Raw genomic sequence first — 27,815 nt, forward strand, 5'->3', positions numbered from 1 at the left:
CGGCTATAGAAATAATTGTACTTGTGGAAAAGGGCAACTGTGAATATTAAATACGATAGAAGTAAAATGTTAGCTCAGGGTGCCTGGGTGGCTCAGTCAGTTAACCCTGTGACTGGATTTCAACTCAGGTCATGATGTCCCCAGTCCTGAGATCAAGCCCTAGATCAGGCTCTACTCAGAGTGTGGAGCCTGCTTAAGATTTTCTCTTTCTCTCCCTCTGCCTCTCTCCTCTGCTCATGCTCTCTCTGTCTAAAATAAAAAATAGGGGCACCTGGGTGGCTCAGTCGATTGAGCCTTCCAACTTTGGCTCAGATCATGATCTCACGGTTCGTGGGTTCGAGCCCCGCATCAGGCTCTCCGATGACAGCTCAGAGCCTGGCGCCTGCTTTGGATTCTGTGTCTCCCTCTCTCTCTGCCCCTCCCCTGCTCGTGCTCTGTCTCTCTTTCTCTCTCAAAAATACACATTAAAAAAAATCAATTTAAAATACATTTAAAAAATTTAAAATGTTAGCTCAATTACATTCAGTAAATGGGAGCTATTATTAGGAAATCACTTCTCCTATGAGTAAAATGAGAACACACTTAGCATGAAGGCAAATATCAGAGATAGACTTTAAAGTATGTTAATGGGGGAAAACACTAAGTTGGTGGAAAACATAATTGTTATAATTTATGCTAACATACTTTCCTAGTAACCAGATAGGAAGTTTCTGTACTCTTTCTCACTGGCCCTGCTAATGGGCCACAGGGCTCTTACTTGGGTGTACGTGTGTTTGATCGCTTGTGAATGTGCATGTGCTGTGCATGCACATGCATGTATATTATTTGTAGATGAAGATCATATATCATCATCACATATTGGATTCAGATTATTATAAGGGCACTGAATATCAACTAATGAAGATTACATTAGGTTTCATTACATGCTTATTCTATTTATACAATCGTTAAGTAAACTGGCAATTACAAGCTGTATTTATGAGTGCTAAAAGTGTTTTAAAAAACTAGCAGCAGCATCTAATACCTTAAAACCATAACGTTTGGGGGCGCCTGGGCGGCTCAGTCAGTTAAGCATCCGACTTCGGCTCAGGTCATGATCTCACAGGTTCGTGAGTTCGAGCCCCCAGTCAAGCTCCATGCTGACAGCATGGCGCCTGCTTGGGATTCTCTCTCTTTCTGTCCTCCTGCTATTTCTCTCTCAAAATAAACAAGCTTAGAAAAATAAACATCTAAAAATAAATAAAAAGTGAAAACATCATCATGTTTGGCCAGTGGCGGTCTTAGAAGAAACATTTTTTTTGGTGTTATCTCTTTCAGAGCCTAGGGCCCGAAGGAGGGGCTTTCCCACCTTTCAAGTCACCAGATTTATGATCTCACTCTATTCCCTTCCATTTCTGTCTCAAACCAGCCAATTCTTGCCTGAGCTCAACTCTTTCTTGTGATACCTTCCTATATAGAAGTGATAACAACTAACATTCCTAATGTGTTTCCCAAATTCTTGCCTTCAAGCTCGAGCTTCACTGGTATTTGGTCAGCTTTCCTACTTGCTTGCAACGTCACCTCTGCCAAATTTTATTTATATATATAAAAATATCTATTTCATTATATATAATATATAAATAATATCTTTATAAACAATAGTATGTATTTATATAAATACTTATGTATTTATAAATGATGTGTGTGTATATATTTGTGTGTGTGTGTGTGTGTATAAAATAAAATTGTGGAAGGAAGGAAATTAGGGAAGGAAAAACCTCCTGGAAGGCTGGGTTAGGAGTCATTAACAGGAGAATTCTTCAACATGGAGCATTACGGATGTCTTTCCAAGAAGAGGACCTCAATGTCTGCCTGTACATCAATCCCAGTAGGATTTCACCACTGCTTTGGAACACTGACTGTTGTGTGTGTCTCATTCTTCTTTTCTCTCTTTCAGAGATTTTTATTATGTTTATTCTGACATTGAGAGTGAGGGGGTGCAGATAACGCTCCTTTTAATTCATAGATCCCCAAAATGCTAAGAGCCACACCTGGGCCTTATGGAGGAGACTGCTCATCACCCGGAAACTCCGGTCTCCGAGCTCCATTTGGTAACTGGATGAGTTCCTGGGTGGTCCTCCTGTGGGAAGAGAGTATGTTCCATGTGTGGAGAAAGTGTGTAAAAGAGAGGTCTGATTTCTAGAGATTTCCAGCGGTTCACCCAAACCTGTTTCCTTTCCTCCCTCTCCACGGAGACCATGTTTCTTACCCTTCTCTGCGGTAGGACCTGTGATGGGACTCTGCCAATGACCTGTGAGTACAAGTGTGAGGCACCACGCACACCTGGCCCAGAAAAAGCACCCAGATCCGCACTCCTCTGTGTCTGTTCTCTTTCTGTCGGACAGAGGTAAACGGACACGTTTTAGAAGTCGCCAGTCACAGACAGCAGAACACAAAATGCAACATGTCGAATCCTTAGAATGACTGCTTGGAGGCGGATTCCCAATCAGAAACTCCTCTTGAATTTAGAAAACTTAGAAAGAAACGTCGACACCGTTTGAAACGCTCTACGTTTTGAGGTTTGTTGGCCACGCTTACTGGCCTCCCCCCCACACCACACTTCCATTATCTCCAATTCCTTTAACGTTCTGATAAAATTTCCTGATAAAAGTAAATGTGCCACGTTTCAGAATTTCCTGAAATGCGTGCGGCGAGAGAGGTGAGTGTTTCCTACCTGGCAACAGTCCACGAAATTAATTATCTGGAGACGTTTATTAGACAAAGGCTCTGGTTTAGGATTGACATTAAGGAAAGCACAGAAGCATGGACAGCACGTCTTTATTATTCTGAAATGTAAATACTAAAATATCAATAATAGGTACAGAGTTCCAAGGAAGTGATCAATAATGAACCAAATGGACCTTTACAGCTCTTCAAGGATCTAAGCATGAAGCAGTCACTGAATTATCTTAATGTTAGATTTATACTTCATAAGCAAGTACGAATGCATTAATTTTGCCTTTTTCAAATATCAGTATTTTAAAAATCTAGCCATTCAAGTATATCTTTGAAGCTGGCTACTATTACTTTACTTTGAAAAATAATAATTCAATTATAAATTTCTAAAACCTATGGGAAGCTACTATTATAGAGTCCACTAAATTGTAACAAAAAATGATGTAGAAACACGGTACCAACTAAAATCCGTCTATTCGGGAATAAAAAAAAGACAATCATTTATACACTCGAAAAAAAAAGCGTAAGATACTTTACAACGTTGATTAACTGCAGTGTAAATAGCAGGGAAGTCTCTTTAAATATATAACACTGACTTTATTTCATTAGAAGTTACATTTGCATTATCATTAGCCCCTAGGATTTTCTTGGGGACACGTTGAAAAGATACAAAAAGAATTTAGATGAGGGGCGCCTGGGTGGCTCAGTCGGTTAAGCGTCAGATTCTTGAACTTCGGCTCAGGCCATGATCTCAGTTTGTGAATCTGAGTCCCGCGTCAGGCTCTGCCCTGACAGTGCAGACATAGCCTGCCTGGGATTCTTTCTCTCCCTGTCTCTCTGCCTCTCCCCTGCTCTCTCTCTAAAAATAAACACTAAAAAAAAGGACTTTATATGAGATAATCATCACCCTCATCCTCGCCATCCATCCTAACAGCAATGGCTGCACCACTTAAAGGGATCTTCAAACTTCCCCATAGCCCTGTGGGCAGGTACCGACAATAATGGCCGGACAACTCCAGGGGGCGCCACTCGTATACTGGTCTATGTAAATGGTGCCTCTTGGAGCTGTGGACGGCCTCCAGTGCCATATGCAGCAGTCTTGACTTTTATTATTCTCACATTACAGAGGAGGAAACTGAGGGTCATAAAGAGGAGGAAAAAAAAACAATGAAAGAAGATGAAATTTATACCAGAGGCTCGCTTTGCTTTAGGAGTAGGATTAAAATGAATTCATTTTGAAAAGACAGATAACACCTGTGCTGCTAATAAGTATTAAAGCAATGAAATTAAGTTTGGCGAAAGTTAACCTTTGCCTGTTCCTGGGCAGCTGCCCATCAATGAATGGTGAAGCCGTCTACTAACCAGCAACCAGGACAACTTAGGGCACCTCTTCTGTGTTCCTCCAGCTTTCTGGGCATTTCTCTCTGATCATATCACTGCGCTCTATTATAGTTCTCTAACATGCTAGTTCTCTCCCTGGAATCTAAATTCCTTAGGAGTCAACTGTCCCATATTTCTTATCTCTAGAAATAAGCACATAATAGACATTCTACCGGTTTTTGGGGGAATTGATGAAAGGAACATTAGTTTTCAAATAAACCTGAATGCTAGATTTTTAAAGTTGGTTTTCTACCAGTCACATTTGAGAATCAAAACCTCAACACATTTCAGCAATCAAGCTGCAAGGAAATGGAGGAAAATGTTATTTGACAATCAAAGGCAGCTTTGTAAAAGAATTTCCTTATCATGAAATCCCAGGAGTTGAACTATGTGTGGTATGCTGGCAAAAAACAACATCACATATCTCATATGAAGACAATTTTAACAGTAAAAAAAACAATGTGTCCTCTTAGAGAGTTCCACCCAATTGTTCATTTCCCCAAGTTTGGACCAATTCAAACTCGAAGATTATTTAATGTTGAAGAAAAAAAAATATTTAGTTACAGTTTAGAGTCACGTACTTCGCAAAGTTTTTAAGGCAACTTGAAGAAATAATGAGCCATATTTAAAATTATTTCAAGAGGTGTATTGCTTCTAGAGTGTCCTTTTTCTGGTTTGTTTGTTTGTTTGTTCTTATCTTGGACAAATATTTTCCACTGGTTTGTTGATTTTTTGGAATAAAGTAAAGAACTTTCGAGATGAGGACAAGAAACCCCAAAGGACATACGTCCCGGATGCCTTTTCTGAGACCTGGCAGATGGTTAAGCAGAGGGAGGGAGTCATACTCATAAATTTGGTGGCTCTGATGCAGAGAGAAAACTTTGGAAATTTAAAGGATAAGACAGCTTTAAGCTTTGAGATCTTAGATATATGAAAAACAACACTAGAATATCACTGTCTACTCAGGAACCTATTATATGAAGTGTCTGAGGCAAGACAGAGGCTGTGTTTAGTGTCAGAAATGCCATTTCTTATTATTAAACGAAAGTGCTTTGCTATCTCGTATGTCTCAGAGATTGACAAGTCCTACCTCAAAGTGTCCACTATTATACGATACATACACTTTTCCTGTGTATCTACTGAGGATCCTGAATTAAAAGTCAAGCTCGCCACTTGGGATGGAATAATGGGGACGGGTTTTTTTTTTTTTTTAATTTTTTTTTTCAACATTTTTTTATTTATTTTTGGGACAGAGAGAGACAGAGCATGAACGGGGGAGGGGCAGAGAGAGAGGGAGACACAGAATCGGAAACAGGCTCCAGGCTCCGAGCCATCAGCCCAGAGCCCGACGCGGGGCTCAAACTCACGGACCGCGAGATCGTGACCTGGCTGAAGTCGGACGCTTAACCAACTGTGCCACCCAGGCGCCCCGGTTTTTTTTTTTTTTTTTATCTCACCTTGCAAAGGTGCCAATGTTGAGGGTTGACAAAATGCTAGCAGGTGCGTGGCTCAACTCAGGAAGTTTTTATGAAGTCATGAAGGTCGGAATTCATTGGTTCCAACACATGTCATGAAGAGGAAGGGAAAACATGCCACAGGAGACTTCAGAGTTCCCTGCTCAAGGACATATTTATAGTAGTCTCGAGGTGTCTGGGTGGCTCAGTTGGTTAATGGTCCGACTCTTGATTTCAGCTCAGGTCAGGATCTCATGGTTCATGGGATCGAGGCCCGCATCAGGGTCCGTGCTGACAGTTAAAGAGCCTGCTGGGGATTCTCTCTCTCCCTTTCTCTCTGCTTCTCTCCCTCTCTCAAAAATAAACAAATACACTTAAAAATTTTTTTAAAGGAGTCTCAACATTCTGTTGGAAGTCTGGGGAGTGAAGATGGGGGAAACCATAAAAATTCCAGTCTTTAGTCATAACCCTCAGAAAGCTTGTGATAGGAGAAACTACCTTAAGGTTTTCTTAGGGCATATGGAAATCAGAGACTTTTGAAGACCCAAGGATTCTGTTTTGTTTGAGTCACTGCAGTAACTTCACTGAATAATATACTGTGGGAGAGGAAACCCGCTGACTGCCATTTCCTACTACTTGGTTTCCTAATTTGTATCCAGAGGCCATAGAGGCTGTTAAAAAGCTGGCTCAAAATGAGTGATAATAATGAGAATTTTGTGAACAGTTTTCAGACTGCATTTACCGACAACTCAAAATAGCACTTGCTGGCTGACTACACATACGCCCAAGTACTGCAAAAACTAGAAAACGGTACTCTCAGGAACAAAATCGATGCGCTGACTCCAGGGTTAGCTATGTAACTAACGGGCATGCTCTTCACCTAGATTAGGGAAACAATCTAGCAGATCCGTTGAGAAGAAAATATGCTTCCTGAAATCCATGACTAATCACATTGTGCTTATGTAAGAGAATAACCTTGTTCTTGGACAGTACATGCTGATTTAGGGTAAAGGATCATGGTATCTTCACTGTACCCTCAAATCAATAGTTGATTCCACATGTAGGCATAGATGAGGTGCTCATCATACAATTCTTGGTAATTTTCTGTAAGTTTGAAAAATTAAAAATAAAAGTTTTTTTTTTTTTTAAAGATGCATTTTCTGGGCACCTGGGTGGCTCAGTTGGTTAAGCATCTGACTTTGGCTCAGGTCCTGATATCGCAGTTCATGAGTTCGAGCCCCACGCTGGATTCTGTGCTGACAGCTCAGAGCCTGGAGCCTGCTTTGATTCTGTGTCTCCGTCTCTCTCTGGCCCTCCACAGCTCGTACACTGTCTCTCTCTCTCACTCAAAAATAAATAAACATTAAAAATAAAAAAAATGCATTTCCCCCCATCTTCCATTTCTCAGATGTGTCATCTGGTTCAAGTACCTTACTGTTTTGAAACTTCAATGTCCCATCTGGAAATAATACTGGTGACAACCTCAGGGCACCTGGCTGGCTCAGTTGGTTAAGAGTCCAACTTGGTTTTGGCTCAGGTCATAATCTCATGGTCATGAGATTGAGCCCCACATCGGGCTCTGTGCTGACAGCACGGAGCCTGCTTGGGATTCTCTCTCTCTGCCCCTCCCCTGCTCTCTTTCTCTCTCAAAATAAATAAATATTACAAAAAAAATACTGGTGACAACCTCAAGGAAGTCAATGAAATAAGCCATAACTCAAAAAATTTAGTGATAGGTCATCACAAATCTGAAAAATTTTTTCTACTTATACTTGATTGTGCATTTTGGTTTTGGCCAATTAGAAACAGCCTAGTACTCATGTGATGTCCACTCTGATAATAAAATATGCTGATATTATCTTTATTAAATGACCATCAGAGCTTAGTGATATTCAGGTTTTGTAAATGCAAATATTGTAAAGCAGGCTATTGCTGAAGCGCTCTGTTTAATTATAAAACAAGTATATGTATCCAAAGATAGTTATTAGGTGAACCTGACTGGATCGGGAATTTGTCTGAAGTTAAACTTGGTTCAGAAATTTCAAACTTGGTGTGGAAATTTCAGCAGTTTCTCTAAAAACAGAAAAGAGAGAAAAAACAGGAAACAAATGTTTCCTTAAGTATTTCTAAATGCACTCGAAATGTTAATCATTATTTTTGTCATTTAGAGACAATGAAGTCATTTGCTGTTATCAATGTGTCACGGTGGCAGAAGAAATATTTTATCAACAAAAAAAATAAATATCAACACCTCCTCTTAAGAGGATACCAGTGTTCCAATTAGGATCAAGGCTATTTTTCACACAATGGACTATTTTTCTGATCCTCACGAGAGCTACAATCACTCTAGCAACTTCAATGTCTAACTTTAATTCCACTTAGAAATATTTTGACACACTGACGATAGTTACATATGTTACACCAGTGAAAATGAGAGGTTGCTTTTGCCTTTAGAATACTGAACATATTACTTTATGAAGATATTCTGTGGGGCGAGTACTTCCATCCACATTTCTTAGCATAAGAAAAGGAGATGAAATATATTCATAGCCCCAAAAGAAAGCTGGTAATGGAATGAACTAGGGGAGAAATGGAGCTGACCATACAGCCTTCTAATTTGCGTCTTTTCTAGAAGGCTGCACACGCAGAAGACAAAGTCCATTCACCATGGACACAAAAAATACGTTGAAAATCCAAGCCAATTCTTAAAAACCTGATCTGCAGTGAGACCAGCTATGGCTGTTCTCGAGTCTCAAGGGCGGTGGAAATACTACATTTCTGGTTAAGAGTATTTAAAGCCCTAACTTTAAGCTTTTGGCTGAGTTATACGGCACAGCCCCACTGGGTCCTGTTTACGAAATTCTCATTTCAAAGAACCTGGGGGACCACACATGTTCGACCTGGACACCTTGGAGAATAAAAGGGGATAAACTAGGTCTATGTGAGTAAAGCAGGACATAAACGTTCCATAGACTACTGCCTTTTACTGATGCAAAGTGGAAGGAAGCATTCTCTTCAAGAGATGTTTGCTATTAGAGGACCAACCATTCCTCTATGACTAGAACTACCATGGTGCAGCTAATATATAGGGAATTTCATGAGTCTCAGAGGAGCAACTTGGATAAATACCTAATGAGAAGGGTACCATTCTAGGAAGCCAACAGCATTGGGTACTTAAGACAAAGTTGTTGAAATATCACTGTATTGACTTAAAGATCAGTGAGCTCAGAAAGTCTACTCTAAGGGCAAAGTCTTAATAGCTTATTTCTAAAACTTCACACATGAGCAAACATTTCATTTCACATATTTGATGAAAATTAATCAAGGCAGTGTCTTACAAATAAAGCAAATAAGAGTATGGGATCCTACATATTACATTCTGATTAATACCACAGAAGGATCTGTGCCCCAAATGAAAATGTAAAAGGTATTATTTATATAAGAATTGCTTCTGGAGTTAATTCATTCAATGTCTAATAACTAATTTTATGGAAAAAAAATGGAAAGCCACATCGCGTATTTTCTCCATGATCAACAGGATAGCATACTAACAAGCTTCAGGGCTTGCAAGAAAGACCACGAAATTTGGAGTCAGAACTAGCTGGATTCGAACTTGAGATCAATCACTCAGTTGGTGAATGACACAAGGAACACCACTTGTAGCAGCGAGGGTTAAATATCCATCCAACACCTGTTTTTCCTTTCCTCCTTCTCAACAGAACCCTACATTTGTTTAGGTACACACTTGTTCCCCTTGTGTATCCCCTATCTTATCCCAGGGGTAGGATTACTTGTAAAAGTTGGCTCCATATTCCCTTTATTCCCTTTGCCAATGACTGGTTTAGGAGTGTGCATGTGACCAACGTGAGCCAATGAGAAACAAGGAAAGGTTTGATGGGACCATGGGGAAAGTTCTTTCTCCTTCTTTTGGGAAAGTGTCAAGAAATGACTCTCTCCTCATCTCTGGATATGTTCAGGTGTACATTTATGAGGCCTGCATGTGCTGCGTTTGTTCAACAATGAGTCTTAGGATGAAGTCAACACACAGAGTTAAGCCTAACTATTACTCTTGCAGGGAAATGAAGCCAGAACAAAAGTTCTCAGCTTGCCCTGTTTTGGACATCTAGATTTGTAGCCAAGAATTCTACATGACTGAAGCCAGTTTGATGGAGCTTTCTGATATTTTCAGCTGGAGGTACTCTGATCCTCCTGAGTCCTTTTCTCATCTGTGAAAAGCAGACTGACAGCTACATCGCAATCTTGCAAGAATTCATGATAATACATGTAAAGTATTACACACAGTGCTTGGCACATTAATACAAGCTTCCAGTAAATGGAGTCATATTTGAGTTTGCCACTTGCCTGGTCACCTTGGCTAACCATGATCTTTAGCAAATTTTTAATAGCCTTGATTTCTGATTGCTCACATTTCCATATCAGAGGAGACTGGTAATATTAGCCTCCAAAGAATACACTGTAATAGCTGAAGCAAGGATCTCAAATCTCTTTGAGGCCCTCAAAAGGCAAGGAATGGAATAATGTGTTGGTATTTTATTGGCTATCTCACACACACACACACACACACACACACACACACACCTTAAAGCAAATAAAATAGAACCAGGCTGAGAAAAGAAATTAATCTATCCCATTAAATGCTTATTTCAAAAAGAACTCAGGAGAATGCAACATATTGGAAACTTACAAAATTAATTAAACTTTAGAATGAATACAGTAGGATATATAGAAACGTATTGTGTAAGCTTGAATCATCATTCCTTAATTTAGAAAAGTTAAAATTTGGGACTGAGCAAGAAGAACATGACAACTAAAGAAAAAAAAAACCCAATATGATGAGGATGTAATTCCAAAATTAAAAATTTTGGATAATGTTATTTTTTAAACAAAGCAACATGAACAACACTGAAACTAAAGAGAGAATAAAATATTAAGCACACCAGCTTTAAGCATATAACCTGAATTTGAAACTGGTCTCTGACACTTGCATGCTATGCAACCTTGGGCAAGTTTCTTATCCTCTCTTAGCTGGTTTTCTCACATATGAGAAATAAAAAACGGAGATAATAAGATCTACCTCATAGACTTAGGCTTAAAAAAGATAAAATAATGTACAGGTGCTAAGTATATAGGAAGCCCTTAATAAAATATTTTTACTATATTCTTATAATAAAGTGAGCCCCATGGAATCCCAATGACTTCTGGTAGTCTAGCATAGAACCTGGGGTTTAAGAAAAAAAAAACAGACTCAAATTTTCAGGTTCTAGTATAGAACCTGGGGTTAAAAAACAAAACAAAACAAAAACAGGCTCAAATTTCAGATGGGCCAAGGAAATTTCTAGATGCTATTTCCAGTAACCCCAAGAAAAGACAGGTGACAAGCACTACAAATATAAAATCATATGGGAATTTCTCCTGGATAAGACAGAGAGGCAGGGACTAGATTTAACCTGCTATCTGAAACAATTAAAAAATAACAGACAAGATATATGAAACAATGTTCTTCAGATATTGAACATTAGGCAACTCAGGAAAGTAATCCTTGAGAAAAAGACTCCAGGTTAGCAGAGTCCCACAGTGGCCCTAGCTTACTGCCTAGATGGTTACCAGGCCACAGCACAGGGAGGGGACACTCGGGCAGAGTCTGGTGGTCTCTGTGAGTAGGAGTCAGGGTGTGCCAAGGTAAATCCAGAGTGGAGAGGGCTTCACAGAGAAAAATCTCTGCACAGGGTTCTCCTCTAGCCTTCAGTGATTACAGACCAGCACATGTGAGGGAGGAAACTACCTAAATCTGGAAAAGAATCACCCAAAAGGAGAAGAAACAAGTCCTAAAAGTTAAAAGGACAGAATAATTCACGCTGTTCCCAGAAAGAAATGAAAATCTTGTAATTCATGGGGGTACTGGGTAGGGTACTCATAAGGGTATCATCTCAGTATGAGAAAAACTTGAAAGAGAGACATTGAGCGAGTGGGGGAGGGGCAGAGAAAGAGAGAGAAGGAGAGGGAGAGAATCTCAAGCAGGCTCTGCACCATCAACACAGAGCCCCACAGGGGGCTTGAACTCACCAACTGTGAGATCTGACCTGACCCAAAACCAAGAGTTGGACACTTAACCGACTGAGCCGCCAGGCGCCCTAGCACTTCTATGGTTTTTAACGAAGTCTAAAAGTAAGCCTCGAAAAGGAACAAACTGTTTACAAGCAACTGAATTTCCCCCCCGAAAAAATCTCAACATATTTATAGAAACATCAAAATATTCAACACCCACCAAAGTAAAATTCACAACATCCGGCATTCAATACAAAAAATTCCAGACTTTCAAAGAAGCAGGAAAATACAACTTATAGTGAGGAGAAAAATCTATCAGTGGAAACCGATCCAGGAATTACACCAATGATGGAATTAATAAGGACACTGAAAGGGTTATAAGTATATTCCATATGTTCAAGAATGCAGAAGAATTTTAAAAAAAGGTAGAGGAATGAACAAGCCTGTTAAATAAAGACATGGAAGCTATAAAAAGGCACGAATTGAACATCTATCAATGTTTGAAAGGAAAAACATACTGGATGGGATTGATGCCAGATTAGACACTGGAGAAGGAAACATTAGTCAAGTTGAAGATACAGGAATAGGAACTATCAAAATGAAAGACCCCCCCCAAAAAAAAATTATTAAAAAAAGGAAGAATGAACAGAGAGTCAGTGAGCTAGAGAACAAATTTCAAGGAGCGTAATGTATGTGTTAACTGGTGTCCTTGAAGGAGAAGGAAGAGGAACAGAAAAAATATGTGAAAATAATGTCTTTTCTCCATTATGTAAGCAGTGTATCTTTATCATGTATCGCCCACATTTTCCTGATAAAAAGAAGAGTGCTCCTGGAAGAGTGATGACCCAGAGAAGATACAGGCATGAGAAATATCCCTGTCCATCCATCTTCTGGAAAAGTAATGGTGACTTTTACTATGGGGTCAGGCTTCTCGAAGCCATATGCAAATAGGAAGCCTTTAACTTATCCGGAGGATTGTTTTTAATCAAAGATAAAGTAAGAAGGGCACCTGGGTGGCTCAGTTGGTTGAGTGACTTCAGCTCAGCTCATGATCTCACAGTTTGTGAGTTCGAGCCCCGCGTCGGGCTTGCTACTTTCAGTGCACAGCCCGCTTCAGAACTTCTGTCCGCCACTCTCTCTGTCCCTTCCCCACTCGTGCTCTCTCTCTCAAAAATAAACGGAATATTAAACATTTAAAAAAATTTTTAATGTTTACTTATTTTTGAGAGACAGAGCACAAGTGGGGAAGGGGCAGAGAGAGTGGGAGACACAGAATCCGAAGCAGGCTTCAGCTGACAGCTGGTGCTTACAGCTCAGAGCCTGGCATGGGGCTTGAACCCACGGACTGGAAGATCATGACCTGAGCTGAAGTCAGATGCTTAACTGACTGAGCCACCCAGGTGCCCCTAAAAACATTTTTTAAAATAAAACAGTAAAAGTAAGAAATAGTCTTATTAGGTCAAGGGCTTCGGATATTTCATGAGAATCTCTGAGATGTCTTGTGTTTACTGGCATAACAATGTGTTTGCACGTCACGTTACATAAATAAAATGTTTTGCATGTCATAAATATACTACTCATTGCATCTTAACTATACTTCTCAGGTAGCTATTTAGGATGGGAGCAGATCTGTTATCTACAAGATTTTCCAATTTTCCTAAAGCTTCCTGAAATTCATGGAATGATTTAAGGTACATGACATGATATAGTATTGAGCTGGTACATTTTTCGTAAGCAAGAAAAAAAACCTAGCCTCAAACAGGTCTGATTTATGGCTTAATTCAGTATTCTATACATACAAAGTCCTCAAAAGAAAAAAAGAAAGTCCTTGGCTGATTACCTGGCTGAGAGCCCACATATTTACATGCAGAAGAAAATCTTCTTTCATGAGAGTCATGATCTATTTGCCTTTCTCTTTTGTTAGGAGAAAAAAAAAAAATCCGAGACTTCAAGGACCATTATATTGTGTAATGCTTAACTCTATGCAGTCGTCCACAGAGTCCTTTCAAGGGACCATACAGCACTATGGACTATATGTTTAACTATATAATCTGCCTTACCCTCAGATTTAGATGAAAATTATTTTAGAATCTTGCTATTTGGTTACATTGTCCAGCGGTGCTGAACAAGTAAAAAACAGAATCAAGCAAGCTAGTATTTCCCCTAGAAACTAGTGACATGTGGTATTACGAACAGGAGTCCTGACTAAAGTTTGGTACTTTCTAGTACCAGTAATCAGACTTTCTATTTTCAATGCTCACGGATGCACTTCAAGTTTAAGAGCGGAAGATCAAATCCAATCCATCAGTATTTAAGCAATGCTCATTATGCCCGTAGATTCCTGAGAGTGTCACAGTCAGACTTGGTGGTTAATCTGTAAGATGGAGTTCACAGTTTTCTTTGTTTTGATCTTGGTATAAAAACTTGTAATAATTTGCCATTATAGAACAAAAAGAACTGTGACTTATGATTTACAGTTCACATAGCTGATATATTGTATCATCAAAATTTATGGGTTTTTTTCCTTTTTTTAAAACTTTTTTTAATGTTTATTTATTCTTGAGAGAGACAGAGACAGAATGCGAGTAGGTTAGGGGCAGAGAGAGAGGGAGACACAGAATCCGAAGCCAGCTCCAGGCTCTGAGCTGTCAGCACAGAGCCCGACGTGGGGCTCGAACTCACGGACTGTGAGATCATGACCTGAGCCGAAGTCGGTCACTCAACCGACTGAGCCACCCAGGGTGCCCCAAAACTTATGTTTTATTGTATTTTAGAAAGTTAAAAAAATTCTATTTTGGCACAAAAGGGCATTATTGGCACATCATAATGGGACATGTGGTAGGTTGTCCTCCACCAAAGAGGAAATGTTGTGATGTGAGTGAGGCCTCCCATTGATTTCACAAGTTACAGACCAACTTGGGAAAGAGAAACAAAGAAAACGCATGTTCTTTTTGATCAAAGACTTTTGGTTAATGCGACCCTAACCTAGCCAGGATTGTTGCAAAATTTCAACATGCTTTTAGGATGCCAATACAAATATTAATATAAATGTTAAAAAGAAAACCAACTTCAGTTATGTTCAGGTAGAAAGGTCTACAATTGTCTCCACAACTTGTTTTTTTTTTTCCTACTGAACTTTTACTAGAATGTTGGTATCCTTAGGATGCGGCTTCTTGATCTCACAGTGTTGGGGGAGGTCATCAAGAGGACACGATTGCCAGTTGACCCATGAGCTGGACCCCAGCAACTGGAGGCTCCTTATTCCCTCCCCTGTCCCTGGCATGTGCATTCTATTTGCCTTCCCTGCTCCCAGAAGCTTCCCCAAGGACACAGCTCTGAGACAGTGATGTGGTGTTGAGACCAAGTGGACAATTTACACGTCTGACCCCAGTTAAGGCCTCTACATAAACTTTTAAGTTTAGCAGACAGATGTGGAGGCCTACTAGTCTTGTGGCCACCCAAGACAATCCCATATGCAAGGTCCCTTGCTTATTTAAAGGGCCACCTACCAATCTGAAGTGGCCTGCCTCTTTGTTTGGTCTCTCCCTGTGTTCTGTGGACAGGGGCCAGTTTTGGATTACACCTGGGAAGTTCCAGAGAAGTCTGCGATCCAACACGTACCATTTCAAATACTTCTGAAATTTGTTATCAGTGACACTGAAGATTCTACTTTGATATTCTAGAGAAGATTTCCTCAGGTGAAACAGTAAGTTATATGGGGGAAAACGTAAGTAACCTCTGCCCTTAATCATATATAATTTTTACTAAAATAACTTCTGAATATCTACTCCTTCATCACCGCAAAACGAAAAGATGAATAAATTAGACTTCATGTAACTAAAAGCATGCTCCTTTTAGACAATATTTATATATGAAGTTTTAAGCAATTTATGGAGCCAACAGGTTTCATCTGCTACAGAAGAACAATAAAATGTGAACAAAGAATGGCATAAAACAATGTCAACCACAATGAAATGGAAGAGGTACTTTACCAAAATAAGCAGCTGACAGCAGAGTGTTCTTAAAAGGGAACCTTTAGTAAAACAGCAGTCTGGCTACGGTTAAGAATTCAGAATTGTATTTGTAATTAATTCAGCATGCTGCCAGTCTGCTCCACTCCTATTTCCGCCCTCCTTGCAACGGTACAAAGACAAGCAAGACAAGCGGGGGAAAGTATAAACACAGCTACTCAGTTCAGTCAAATAACTTATGCAGCCGATGCAGGGATGACCTATGTTAACAGGTATCGTCGTCATGTAAGGGACTGGTATAAAAATGGCAATATTTGATATCACTGAAGCTTTATTTGATGTTTGAATTATTAGTCTTACTTCTCATGTGAATATACACCTTTCCTTGTGAGAATTAAATTTTTGTGTATTTTAATCCTTACAGCTTGCCTATGAAATCAATCAGGTCACGATTACTGCCATTTCACAGAGGCGGGCCCAAGCCATCACTCCCATGCACTATAACCTCCCTTCAAGTGATAGTTTTTGGGGCAAAGACCATGATTTACCTTCAAATATCCTCATTTGCGTGAATCAGAATCAAGGGGACAGCTTTTTTCCCCATCACATTCCCTCTACTTGGAATCTTCTTCATTTGTAAACACCTTACTCATTTTCAGGGCTTCACTCAGAAATGACCTCTTCTCTGAAACAGATTCCACCGAAATAGATTTATTTATTCCTACCTCTGTTTCCTCACAGTACTTCATTCATAGCTGTAACTCCTCATGCTCTTGAAATAGGTTCTCAGTGGAAAAGGAAAATGCTTAAGAGTAAAGTCAGGAAGTTAATATAAATTATAAAGAGTGACTTCAAAATGTAGACAAAGGAGGAAAAACATTGGCCTAAGTCCAACCAACACACCGTTGCAGCTAACGACACAATTCGTGAAGGTAATCAGAAGCAGGCACATTATCACCCAAAGAGAAGGATTTGATTCCTGAAGAATCAAGGGTTTGCTGTAAGTCCTTATATGCACTCTTCGAAGACAGGAAGAAGGACGAGAAGGATATGACCCATAATAGAGAGGCGTGCTGAGGAAAGAGCCCCAGCGAACGCTGGCATTTCACAGCTGTTCTCTCCAGGAAGGGTCCTCAAGACCACCCGCCTTTTATTATCGGTCTGGTGAGAGTGGAAACGGCTACGATAGATACCAACAAGGAAAAATTCGGGGAGTCCCTACCTCATCAGGCCAAATCCTCTGCCAAGAGTTTTCACAGATTACCACGTTTGCCTGAAGCGAGTTAGATTATCACGGTCCCCATTTCACAGGGAGGGAAACTGCAAATCCGAACAAGTTCATGAGCTGCTGAGGACACAAGCTTAGCGGGGAGCTCTGATCAAACCAGGTTTCAGGGCTCTTTCTCTTCTCCCTACAGCCACGGCTTTTCCTGTGGGGAAACACTGTCACTCACCCACCGCGTTGTATCAAAACCACCCCCACCTTAAGATACTATGCTTGGGCTATTTCACATTTGCTAAATTGCAGTTTGAGGATTCCCTTCAGGTGAAGTTGGAGAATTTGTCTATATTCTTTGGGCATCTCATGGAAACCGCGTTTAGGGAGGTTGTTGTCGTAGTAGTGATGGCTGACGGGTGTGTCTTTTACCGTTCTAGAGAAGGGCCAAAAGCCATACAGCTTCACGTGCTCACACAGTTCCACGGCCACACTTGTGATCATCAGGCCAGAGGACAGGCGAAACTCTGTCACACCTTCAGTTCTCCAGAAGAGGGCGAGATTTCTCAGGTACTTGGGATGGAAAAAGAGAACCTTTTGTCTTGCGTGAGCCTCTCTGAGCGTGTTATATACCTTAAAAGAGGCAATGGTGTTGGCCCTGAAAGAAAACGCCGGCAGAAGAAGGAATGCGTCTCCGTAGGTTGCAATGTCCTCCAGAAACATTTCTTTCTTTTTCTTTAAGTTCCCATACCTGCCAGATTAAAACAAAAACAAAAACAAAAACAAAAAACCACCACCATCATCATTATGATCAAAGTAGCAGTTTGGGTTACATAAGGCTGAATTGACCACTGGCCAAGCAACTGAACCACTTTTAAGAGACAAACAATGGACTCAAGTACAAGGAAGCATCCTATAAATATCAAGGGGTAGGTCTTCAATGCTCTTTTGAGGTATCTGTAAGCCTTCATTTATATTTTCTTTCTTTTTTTTTTTTTAATGCTTATTTATTTTTGAGAGACAGAGAGAAACAGAGCGTGAGCGGGGAAGGGGCACAGAGAGAGGGAGACACAGAATCGGAAGCAGGTTCCAGGCTCTGAGCTGTCAGCATAGAGCCTGAAGTGGGGCTTGAACCCACAGACCGTGAGATCATGACCTGAGCTGAAGTCAGATGCTTAACCAACTGAGCCACCTAAGTGCCCCCCATTTATATCTTCTTACCGGGCTATATCCCCACTGGACCACACATTTCTTACGTTATTTTAGTTTCCAACTCAGTAATTTCTTTCTCTAAGGTTGCTTTTTGATACACAAATACTTCTAAATTAATAATGATTGATGTTTTCTCAAACAGTACACTCTTAAAATGTCTACACATTAAAAAAAAGTCACTGAGCTGTACAGCTGTTATTTGTGTATCTTTCTGTGCGTGTGATCATACAAGTTTCCTCTGAAGAACTTAAAATATCTATATCCATACACACACACCACACGTCAAATTTATCCCATGTATCGTGACAGCTCTGTATGTGTGATTTAAAGAATACCTTAGTAAATATACTAATCTGTGTGATTGTGTTTAGAAAATAAACTTTTGGGATACAGGTACAATATTTTATATTATTTTAAGGTATACTAGAACTCTCTGAATATATATTTCTATTGTGTATTTTATTAATAATGATTATTGGTCAATTTTGATGAAAACAATGGAGCAAAACTATGTATGGGATTTTTATCAACCAGCAACATTTTGTAGTAGTTATGCTGCAAAAAATGAAATAAAGGAATTATTTTTTGTTAATAAACTATTTGAAGTAAAAACTTTTTTTTGGGGGGGGGGGGCAGGTTCTCCCAAGGCTCACTCTCTGAAGTTTCTAAACTCTTTATCAAGAAACTGCTCTCAAAAGTAATGCTAAAACTCTGAAAGAAAATTCTCAAAAGTAACTTTACTATTGTTACAAAAGACAAAGAGATAAATGAGTTTGCATTTGATTAGTAATGTTCAGCTTATGACATTAGAAGTACAATTGGTCAGGGCACCCGGCTGCCTCAGTCAGTCGAGCATGTGACTCTTGATCTCGGGGGTTGTAAGTTCAAGCACCACACTGAGTGTAGAAATTACTTAAAAAATAAAGTAACATCTTTAAAATAAAATAAAATGATTTCCTTAAAAAAAAAAGTACAATTGGTCATACCTCTTATGAGGTATAACCTTGAGAAAAAGTAAAAAATTATGAAAATATTCTTCTATCTTTTCCCCAAAAGTCATTCCAGGTATATTGCAAGTCAGTTTCAGCAACAAGATTAGTGTTTTTCAGCAACTAAGAAATGTGTTCGACAATGAAACGAATGTTCTCAAACAGTTGTGTAACTTGGAGATACTTACTTTAGTTTTATGATACTGGGATTTACAGTCACAACATTGGTTTTACTGCCAACGTCTTTACTAACATTTCCTGTAATTGGGGGGAGGTTACACCTGAAATTTGAAAAAAAAAAAAAAAGTGTTTTCAAAAGACCATTATAAAAAAAGCACATGTACACATATGATCACTGTCACTTTACTGGAGAAAACTGTTGCTATCAAGGGGTTCTGAATTGGTCCGATTTCCATTTAAAACTGTTTAATAAGTACTGAACTCTTTCTTTTTAATTAAAAAAATATTTTTAATGCTTATTTATTTTTGAGAGAGAGACAGACTACGAGCAGGGGAGGGGCAGAGAGAGACAGAGACACAGAATCCAAAGCAGGCTCCAGGCTCTGAGCTGTCAGCACAGCTCAGCTCAGAGCCTGATGTAGGGCTTGAACTCATGAACCATGAGATTATGACCTGAGCAGAAGTACCCACCGAGCTGCCCAGGTACCCTTGTACTGAACTCTTAACTGGCATTTCAACAGTGTATGAAACATACAAACTTGATAAATGTTCTCAATATTAAGACCCTTATACCTATCAAATGAGAAATGACAATTACCTTGCCAAGCTTCTGAAGAGTTCATAATCCTGTATTAAAATTATTATTTCTATTGATTATATTCCCATTGTGGTATGATCGCCAATTTACAGATTTAAAAAAATTGAGGCACTGGGACTAAGGTTACAGTCTGCCAGAAGCAAACACTGTATTAAAAAAAATCAAAATCTCCTGATTCCCATATGGATAGTTTTTCTTGTACCAAATTATGCTGTTAATAAATAAAACCCTAATGTTCCTATAATGATGTTTTCATCTAAATGTTCTCTTCCTCTTTTGAGTACTAATTTGTCTTTAGTACTCAAAACAAATTAAGAATTGTAATTTTGAGTAATTATATTCCTTTCACAAAAAAGAGACGGTTGGTTATGACTCCCCAAGTATTGCTTATAGAATTTCAAGTAGACCATTTCTTTAAAGCTATACATACAAAGGAAGCATATTTGAGTGCTTCCTAAGGAAAGCTGTTTAAAGTTCATGTGTTCTGCAGTGACTGAGGTTGAAATAGTATTCCACACTCTATGAAACATAAAATCAAATGAACCATGTGCATCTCTCATTGATAAAAAAAATAAAAAAAATATACCAGAAAATAATTAAATATGGCACCTTGGGAAAAATAAATATTAATCACAGATAATAGTCCACAGAAATGCCCTCATTAATGGACATCCTGTAGTAACAAATCTACTTTCTTTAAAAAAAATATTTTTTTAATGTTTTATTTATTTTTGATAGAGAGAAAGAGACAGAGCATGAGCAGGGGACGGGCAGAGAGAGAGGGAGACACAGACTCCAAAGCAGGCTCCAGGCTCTGAGCTGTCAGCACAGAGCCCAATGCAGGGCTTGAACTCCCGAGCTGTGAGGTCATGACCTGAGTGGAAGTTGGACACTCAACCGACTGAGCCACCCAGGCGCCCCACAAATCTACTTTCTAAAACAGTCTCATACTCTTTTGAAAACCAAAGGTGATTTCCAATATAGTGCCATAGGAAACTCCAAGGCAAACTACATATACAGTAGTAGTTGGTAAAACCATTCATCACTCCTCTTTTTGTTCCTTACATACTTAACTGGGAGCTCCCAGTCTCTTGAAAGGAAGAAATGAATAATAAGCAGTTTCCAGGTTGTTTTTATAAAACTCTGGACACTTATTGCCAAAATCTGGTCAGGCTTCAAATTTAAATAAATTTTAATGACTCTGACGACATTGAAACCCTCATTTGGCCTTTCAGTCTGGGAGGCTAACTTCACAGGGAACTCAGCATCAGCAACATATCTGAGCCTCGGCAAATGCAGACTCTAGAAATGTACACACCTACTGTAGAGTTATAATTTTTTTGATGTTTATTTATTTTTGAGAGCAAGAGAGAGACAGAGAGCAAACAGGGGAGGGGCAGAGAGAAAGAGGGAGACACAGGATCCGAAGCAGCTATAGAGTTATAAATTAAGAAGTTGTTGAGTTCTTTGTTTGTATTTGTTTTTAATGTTTTTATTTATTTTTGAGACAGAGAGAGACAGAGCATGAGCGGGGGAGGAGCAGAGAGAGAGGGAGACACAGAATCCGAGGCAGGCTCCAGGTTCTGAGCTGTCAGCACAGAGCCCGATGCGGGGCTCGAACTCACAGACTGTGAGATCATGACCTGAGCCGAAGTCAGATGCCCAAGCCACTGAGCCACCCAGGTGCCCCTGCTTGTATTTTTAAGTCTAAATCTGTATTTCCTGTATCTGCTATAAGGTAAAATGAACATTAGGCATAAACGTTCCCACAGATGTTTTGGGAATTTTAAGTCTATACAAAGTCTAGCACAAGAAGAATTATGTATCTTTATTATGGCTTTTTCAAAATGGCTAAATCCTTCAGGTATTGGTCATTTGAACATTAATCGTGAGGAGCACACTCAGTGACCTGCTGGAGTGTCAAATCTATTGGTCTGTCATTACCTTCAGCATAAAAACTTTAAATGAGATTAAAGTGAGGCAGTGGGTTGGGGGTGGGGAGCTACCGACTGAAAATCTTCCTTTTCAGTTGCTAAAAAGGGCAGCCTGACATCGATAAAGATGAAAGGATGTCCTCTGATGTGTGAAATCAGTACCTCGGCAATAGGAAGAAACAGATTTCGACTTACTTTTTAAAAAGGTGCATTTCAATTGAAATCCATCGTCACAGGGATGAATCACCTTTCCATCGAATTCTGAAAGCGCAGAAACTCTGTAGCTTGGCTTGTTAGCACAGGCACACAGAGAAACCACTTTTGCGTCTGTTTTTGCAAGCTAGCAGGTATTGAGACACCAACACTTAAAAAGACCAGAATCTAGAAGCCCCACAATTTCTTGTTTTTTGTTTTTTGTTTTTTTTTTAATTTCAAGCCAGAGAACTAAATAAATAATGATGTAGCATGGCAATAGGGTGCAGGTCAGCATTTTCTTAAATTTTATCTGAGAACAAAACTCTTGAAATGCTCTGTTAAAAAATATTTTTTTAAATATATATAAACCATAATTATATCTGTGTATCTGTGTGTGTATATATATATGTGTATGAATATATGTATATATATATATATGTGTGTGTGTGTGTATGTGTGTGTGTGTGTGTGTGTGTGTGTGTGTGTGTGTATAATCTTTTTTTTTTTCAGGTGAACCTGGGAAATATTGTTCTCCAGAGTCCTTCTCAGGGAGCCATGGCATCCTTACGACACTGAAGGCTCTGAGAAGTCCTGCAGTGAAGATCCTTTTTCACCAGGATCTCAAGCTGAGTTTCTGCAAAGGGGCCACAGCACAGTTTTATCCTTCTGGTATTAACATGCTGAGGAACCCGTGATCCATTTCACACTTCAGGAAAGGCCATCTACGTCATTTGTAGACTTAAGCAACACAGCTCAAAGGTCAAAATTTACACGGAGTACCTTTACACTATCCTTTTAAAATATCCAACTGATCTTTGGTTTCAAAGGAACCAATTTGACAGGTCTTACCTAAAAACGAAGTCGGATTTGTCTATTTCGGCTCCACAAAGAGACTTATTCAGAATCCCCCCGTTTCCAACCACGGCACACCGATTATAAGGGTGCTCCATAAAAGGCTGAGACTATCAGGAGAAAGTGAAATATCTTTAGTTTCAGAACCATAACCATCACCACTTAATTCCAGCAGCTTAATATTTAGACATGCTAACGAAAGAAAAAAAGCGAGGAAAAAAAGCAGAAGTAGCAATGCTGATCAACTGTGACTTATAATAAAATATGCTGTAAACTTATACTATACCTCTCATTTCTCTTGAGAGGAATAGACAGTGTATCGAATACCATATAATGTAGTAATAGAAAATACAATACATTTGCTCATAAAATATAACTTAATGTATTTTACACCACGTAATTAAGTAAATAACATTAGAATGGCAAAATCCCACATTGGGCCTTTCCAACAAACAGGAACATTTTCAGCAAAATGGAGGAAATAAAGCAATTAGAAAGTATCATTAAATCCTCTATTCTCGGGCATAAAATTAATAGCTAATTTAGCGGAAGTTTCCCGTGCTTCTTAAATAGCTAGACCTTCAGGCTCAGTGCTGACATAAGATTGATGCCTGTCATCTCTCCGCAAATGACCAGCCGCGGTTCCTTAGGGAGGCCCTACTGACTCTGTGCTGACATCTTTCAAATTAATTTCCAAGGCCTGAATCTTTTACATTTCCTCCAAGGACCGGACTTGCCGACTCCAAAGGACATCCCCCTTTTACCATATCCTTCCCAGTCGGAAACCTGACTTCTCGAGTCAACAGCACGCTTTCCCCTTCCTGGTCGCTTTCCCTGAAAGAACGATGTGACCTTGGGCAGCACGAAGGACGGCAGCTCAGACACATGGTCCTCGTTTACCAGTTTTGTCTTCAGAATTCAGGTGGAGGTCTTCAAAGGCACAGAGGCTGTTTCTGACTTTTAGCTTTCCCTCTTCTGTCACCACAGACCTCGCACAGTGCAATGGACACGGTGATTTTACCCTAAGTGCGGGCTGGCTCAATGGCCTGCCCTCGTGTAGCCTCCAGCCTTGTGCTGGGGTGCACCTGTACGAGCGGGTGGGAGCCAACCGGTAAATATTCAGGAATTGTGTGCACTGTTGTTAAACCACGGGTAAATATGGGGGGCCTGGGTGGCTTAGTCGGTTGAGCGTCCAATTCTTGATTTCGACTCAGGTCATGATCCCAGGGTTGCGGGATTGAACCCCGTCCCGTGTCAGTCTTCAAGAATGTGGAGGAGCTTAAGATTCTCTCTTTCCCTCTGATCATCTCCCCTGCTCACGCGTTCTTACTTTATAAAAGAAATAAAACAATAATAATAGTAATAGTAATAATAATAATAATAATAAACATTGGTAAATTTAAATCGGCCACAGTGGGGGTACTTACACCACCAAAATCGGCCAACGCTACAAATCAGGGCACCGTACTTCCCAAAAACAGTTTACCAGTACCAATGGCAACACCTCAGGGCCAACGGGGTTCTCAGAAGCCCAAAGTAACCCACGAAGCCTTATGACTGTGATGTGCTCCTGACGCTCTACCTGGGGGATGCCAAACAAGCAAAGAAAACCCTAGGTCGGTACTAGGTTTGTCTCTAGCAACTAAAAATCCTGTGGTGCATATGGTGCACAAGAGACACTCATCCAAGTGCAAGACTTATTAACGCATGTAAGCCAAACAACAACCTTATGAGCGTTTTACAGACGGGAAATAAAGACATGGGTTTAAGTAACGGCCAGCAGCTGCCAGAGGTGGGATTCAAACCCTGGAAAGAGTCCACGCTCTCATTCACAACACATTACACAGCTTCTCATATTCGATGAATAAAATGTTAATTTAATTATGTATCCGATTCCTCTTTGTATCTGCAACGCCCAGCGGTACCTGGCTCTTAAATTAATGGTTCCCAAATACCTCAGGGTATTTGAAGTTCACTGCACTGCTAGCTCAAGGTGTCTTCCAACACGACCACAATAAATTCTGAATTCCATACACTGGGTAGAATGCAAATATTCTCTAAATGGTACAACAGAAAAGATTACTGAAGGAAACATCATCTCCAATTAAGCACATGAAACAATGTTTTTCTCTGGCTTCTCGGTCAACTGGGTGAAAAAGCCCATATGCTTTGGGATTTCACGTTCGGCACGCGTTCACATGAATTACAAACTCCAATGGTTTTTAAAAGAAAGCTCCCAAGAAAATGGAAAATTTGTGCCACGCCGAGCAATGCCTGCTCATTGCTCACCCTGGTTGAAAACCAACTTTGTTTTCTTTTTAAATAACTTAGCAAAAGTGTTTGGAGGAAATGACTTCACGACATTCATCAAAAGTATCTATTGTCACCTTCTTGCTGCATGTTCCACAGTGTTCCAGAGTGCAGTGTGGCAGAGGAGAGCACGGGGGGGGGGAGGGATGGGGGGTTGGTGTGCGGGGAGCAGGGTGAAGAGGAGGTCAGCTCCCTCACATGCCTCATCCATGGAAAGGGAGTGGCCTAGCTCTGCAAGCCTTACTGTACTGACTTCAGAATTCCCTCCCCCTAATTCTGAAAACTCAGTGTAAATTTGGAAAATGGATGCTGTTGTTATTAATTGCACACAGAATCATCAAGTTTCGGTTAAGTTATTCTTTTCAAGGCGACAATTAGAAGCAAAAAAAAAAAAAAAATACCTGCTGCTTCTCTGTTCTAGTCAGTCTAAAGCAAGGAAAACACTAGAAAGAGTTGCTCATTATGAAACTCTCCCAGGCCGTCCTTGATAAGGAATAGAAATATTCTTTACTTATTATCTTTTTAATTATTGGTAATTTCAATGGATCATGAGGGCATTTTTAGAACGCTTTGAGTTATTTTTGGTCCCCCTTTCCTCCCAGAAAATTTGCAATATTTATTCTCTATCATTTGCTATTCAGTTCTCAATCATTCCCAGCAAATTCGTCTTCCTTTGAATTATAATATCAAAAGAAAATCCGGAACAACTTGCATGACCAAAAAATTAGTTGTGAGAGGTCAAAGTTCTAACAAAAGGGAATTAATGGCAAGAACTGAATATTCTACAGTTGGTAAAGTCATCCCATGTTTGACCACATTGCCTTAGCTTAACTGCTTTTAATCAAATCATGAAAAGATGCCCGAGAGTATGTGTTTATGAGCAACAGGATGTTCTTCAGGACAAAAATTTTCCCCAAGTTCGGGTTTATATTCAAGGAGAAGTTTCCTCTTACGATGACACTGTGCCATTACTCACTAGTTTATTTAATGAATACATAATGAACGCATATATATGCACTGGGAAATGTTCTGGAGCTTGGGATACATCAATGAACACACTACCCAGAAATCTCTGCCTTGTGAGGTTATGATCGTTGACCGCAAATCCTTAACATATTTACTTCCCAAAGACTAGCCACTAAATCCACAGTTCTTTTTGGACGAATTGATTCAGTCACCAAAACTGACAACTGGATGAATCTCATTCCAGGTGAAAAACGGTCCTCTTCCCAAGCCCCAGTAATTACTGTGCACAAAGCCCAAATACCTCATCTCATTCAAGGATGAGTCATGAAGGACTCAAGGACTCGGAGAGCTTATCATGTAAGATATAAATACATTCCCCACAGAGCTACTTGCATTCAAAATTGCCTTTCTATTTATTTATTTTTTAGGGAGATTGAGTGAGTATGAGCAGGGGAGGGGCAGAGAGAGACAGAAAGAGACAGAGAGAAAGAATCTCAAGTAGGCTCCACACTCAGTGCAGAGCCCAATGGGGGGTTTGATCCCACGACTCTGGGATCATGACCTGAGCCCAAATCAAGACTCGGACGCTCAACCAACTGAGCCACCCAGGCGCCCCCCAAAAGTGCCTTTTTAAAATGGACCCCTACAAACATCGTACACAACAAAACCACATACAGTATTTTAATTCTAAGTTAACCCCTCTATTTGTCTAAGTTACAACATAAAGTGAGAGGAAAGTCACCTGGAATGGTGACACAAATAAACCACAACAAGCCCTTACTCACCACTGGAAACATGTTAAAAATGTTCTCTCTAATTAGGATTTCATTTTTGCTTTCCACCTCGTAACTCATGTTGGTCCCAGCTGGAGTGTTATTCTGAGAAACAATGAAGTTTTGGGCAGCATCACAACAGGAGGCAAGTTTTGCTCTGCAAAGGATAAGAAAAAAAGCGAACCAAGGAATGAGATCAAAAAACCGGAAACAGAGGCTACAATGGAAAATGCAAGAGGGTTCTCCCATAGTGACTCTCAGGAGGAAGAGGCATCATTCACAGCGACATGTTCATCTCATTGCGTCCTAACTGGCCTGGATGGTGAAATGGTGGCCTGGCTGGAAAAAAGGGCAAAGAATGTAAAACATACATTCAGGTAGGGACCCTCTCACCAGCAGAAAATACTCGTTGACATAACGGTTCACATATACAAATGTACGCCTCAGCTCCCGGCTGGGGGCACCAGTGGGGAAAGCCCGGGGGTCGACGTCCCCCTCCCGGGCAGCAGCGACTCCTACACCCTGCTCCAGGCCGAGGTGCTGGATCTGGACGAGGACGAGGACGACCTGGAGGTGTTCAGTAAGGATGCCTCTTTGATGGACATGAATTCCTTCAGCCCTATGATGCCAACGTCTCCTCTATCAATGATAAACCAAGTCAAGTTTGAAGATGAGCCAGATTTGAAAGACCTTTTCATTACAGTTGATGAACCCGAAAGCCACGTTACCACAATTGAACTTTTCATCACTTACAGGATTATTACTAAGACATCTCGTGGGCAATTTGACTCCAGCGAATTTGAAGTTAGGAGACGTTATCAAGATTTCCTTTGGTTGAAAGGAAAATTTGAAGACGCACACCCCACTCTGATTATTCCACCACTGCCTGAGAAGTTTATCGTGAAAGGTATGGTGGGGCACTTTAACAATGACTTTATTGAAACACAGAGGAAGGCACTATGTGATCACCCAACTCTATTGGGCGATCACCCAACTCTAACATT

The 27,815-nt window shown here is 40.0% G+C and overlaps 2 protein-coding genes and 1 pseudogene across 2 annotated transcripts in view; 2 read left to right on the forward strand and 1 right to left on the reverse strand.

Annotated features, from left to right (window-relative positions):
- Window positions 1-27,815, forward strand: part of VIM (vimentin) — a 482,853-nt gene that overhangs the window by 47,162 nt on the left and 407,876 nt on the right. The gene's annotated exons all lie outside the window — the stretch shown is intronic.
- The window catches only part of ST8SIA6 (ST8 alpha-N-acetyl-neuraminide alpha-2,8-sialyltransferase 6), a 146,561-nt gene continuing 134,248 nt past the window's right edge, over window positions 15,503-27,815 (reverse strand). The window contains exons 5-8 of the mRNA XM_049626903.1: window positions 26,824-26,968; window positions 22,760-22,872; window positions 19,192-19,284; window positions 15,503-17,553 (exon numbers count right to left, since the gene is read on the reverse strand). Of these exons, the coding sequence (XP_049482860.1) occupies window positions 17,079-17,553; window positions 19,192-19,284; window positions 22,760-22,872; window positions 26,824-26,968 (826 nt within the window). The 3' untranslated portion in view covers window positions 15,503-17,078. The remainder of the gene's footprint in view (window positions 17,554-19,191; window positions 19,285-22,759; window positions 22,873-26,823; window positions 26,969-27,815) is intronic.
- The window catches only part of LOC125920002 (sorting nexin-7-like), a 1,457-nt pseudogene continuing 953 nt past the window's right edge, over window positions 27,312-27,815 (forward strand).

The sequence above is a fragment of the Panthera uncia genome, chromosome B4, assembly GCF_023721935.1.
Source record: "Panthera uncia isolate 11264 chromosome B4, Puncia_PCG_1.0, whole genome shotgun sequence".
In the NCBI taxonomy this organism is placed as follows: domain Eukaryota; kingdom Metazoa; phylum Chordata; class Mammalia; order Carnivora; family Felidae; genus Panthera; species Panthera uncia.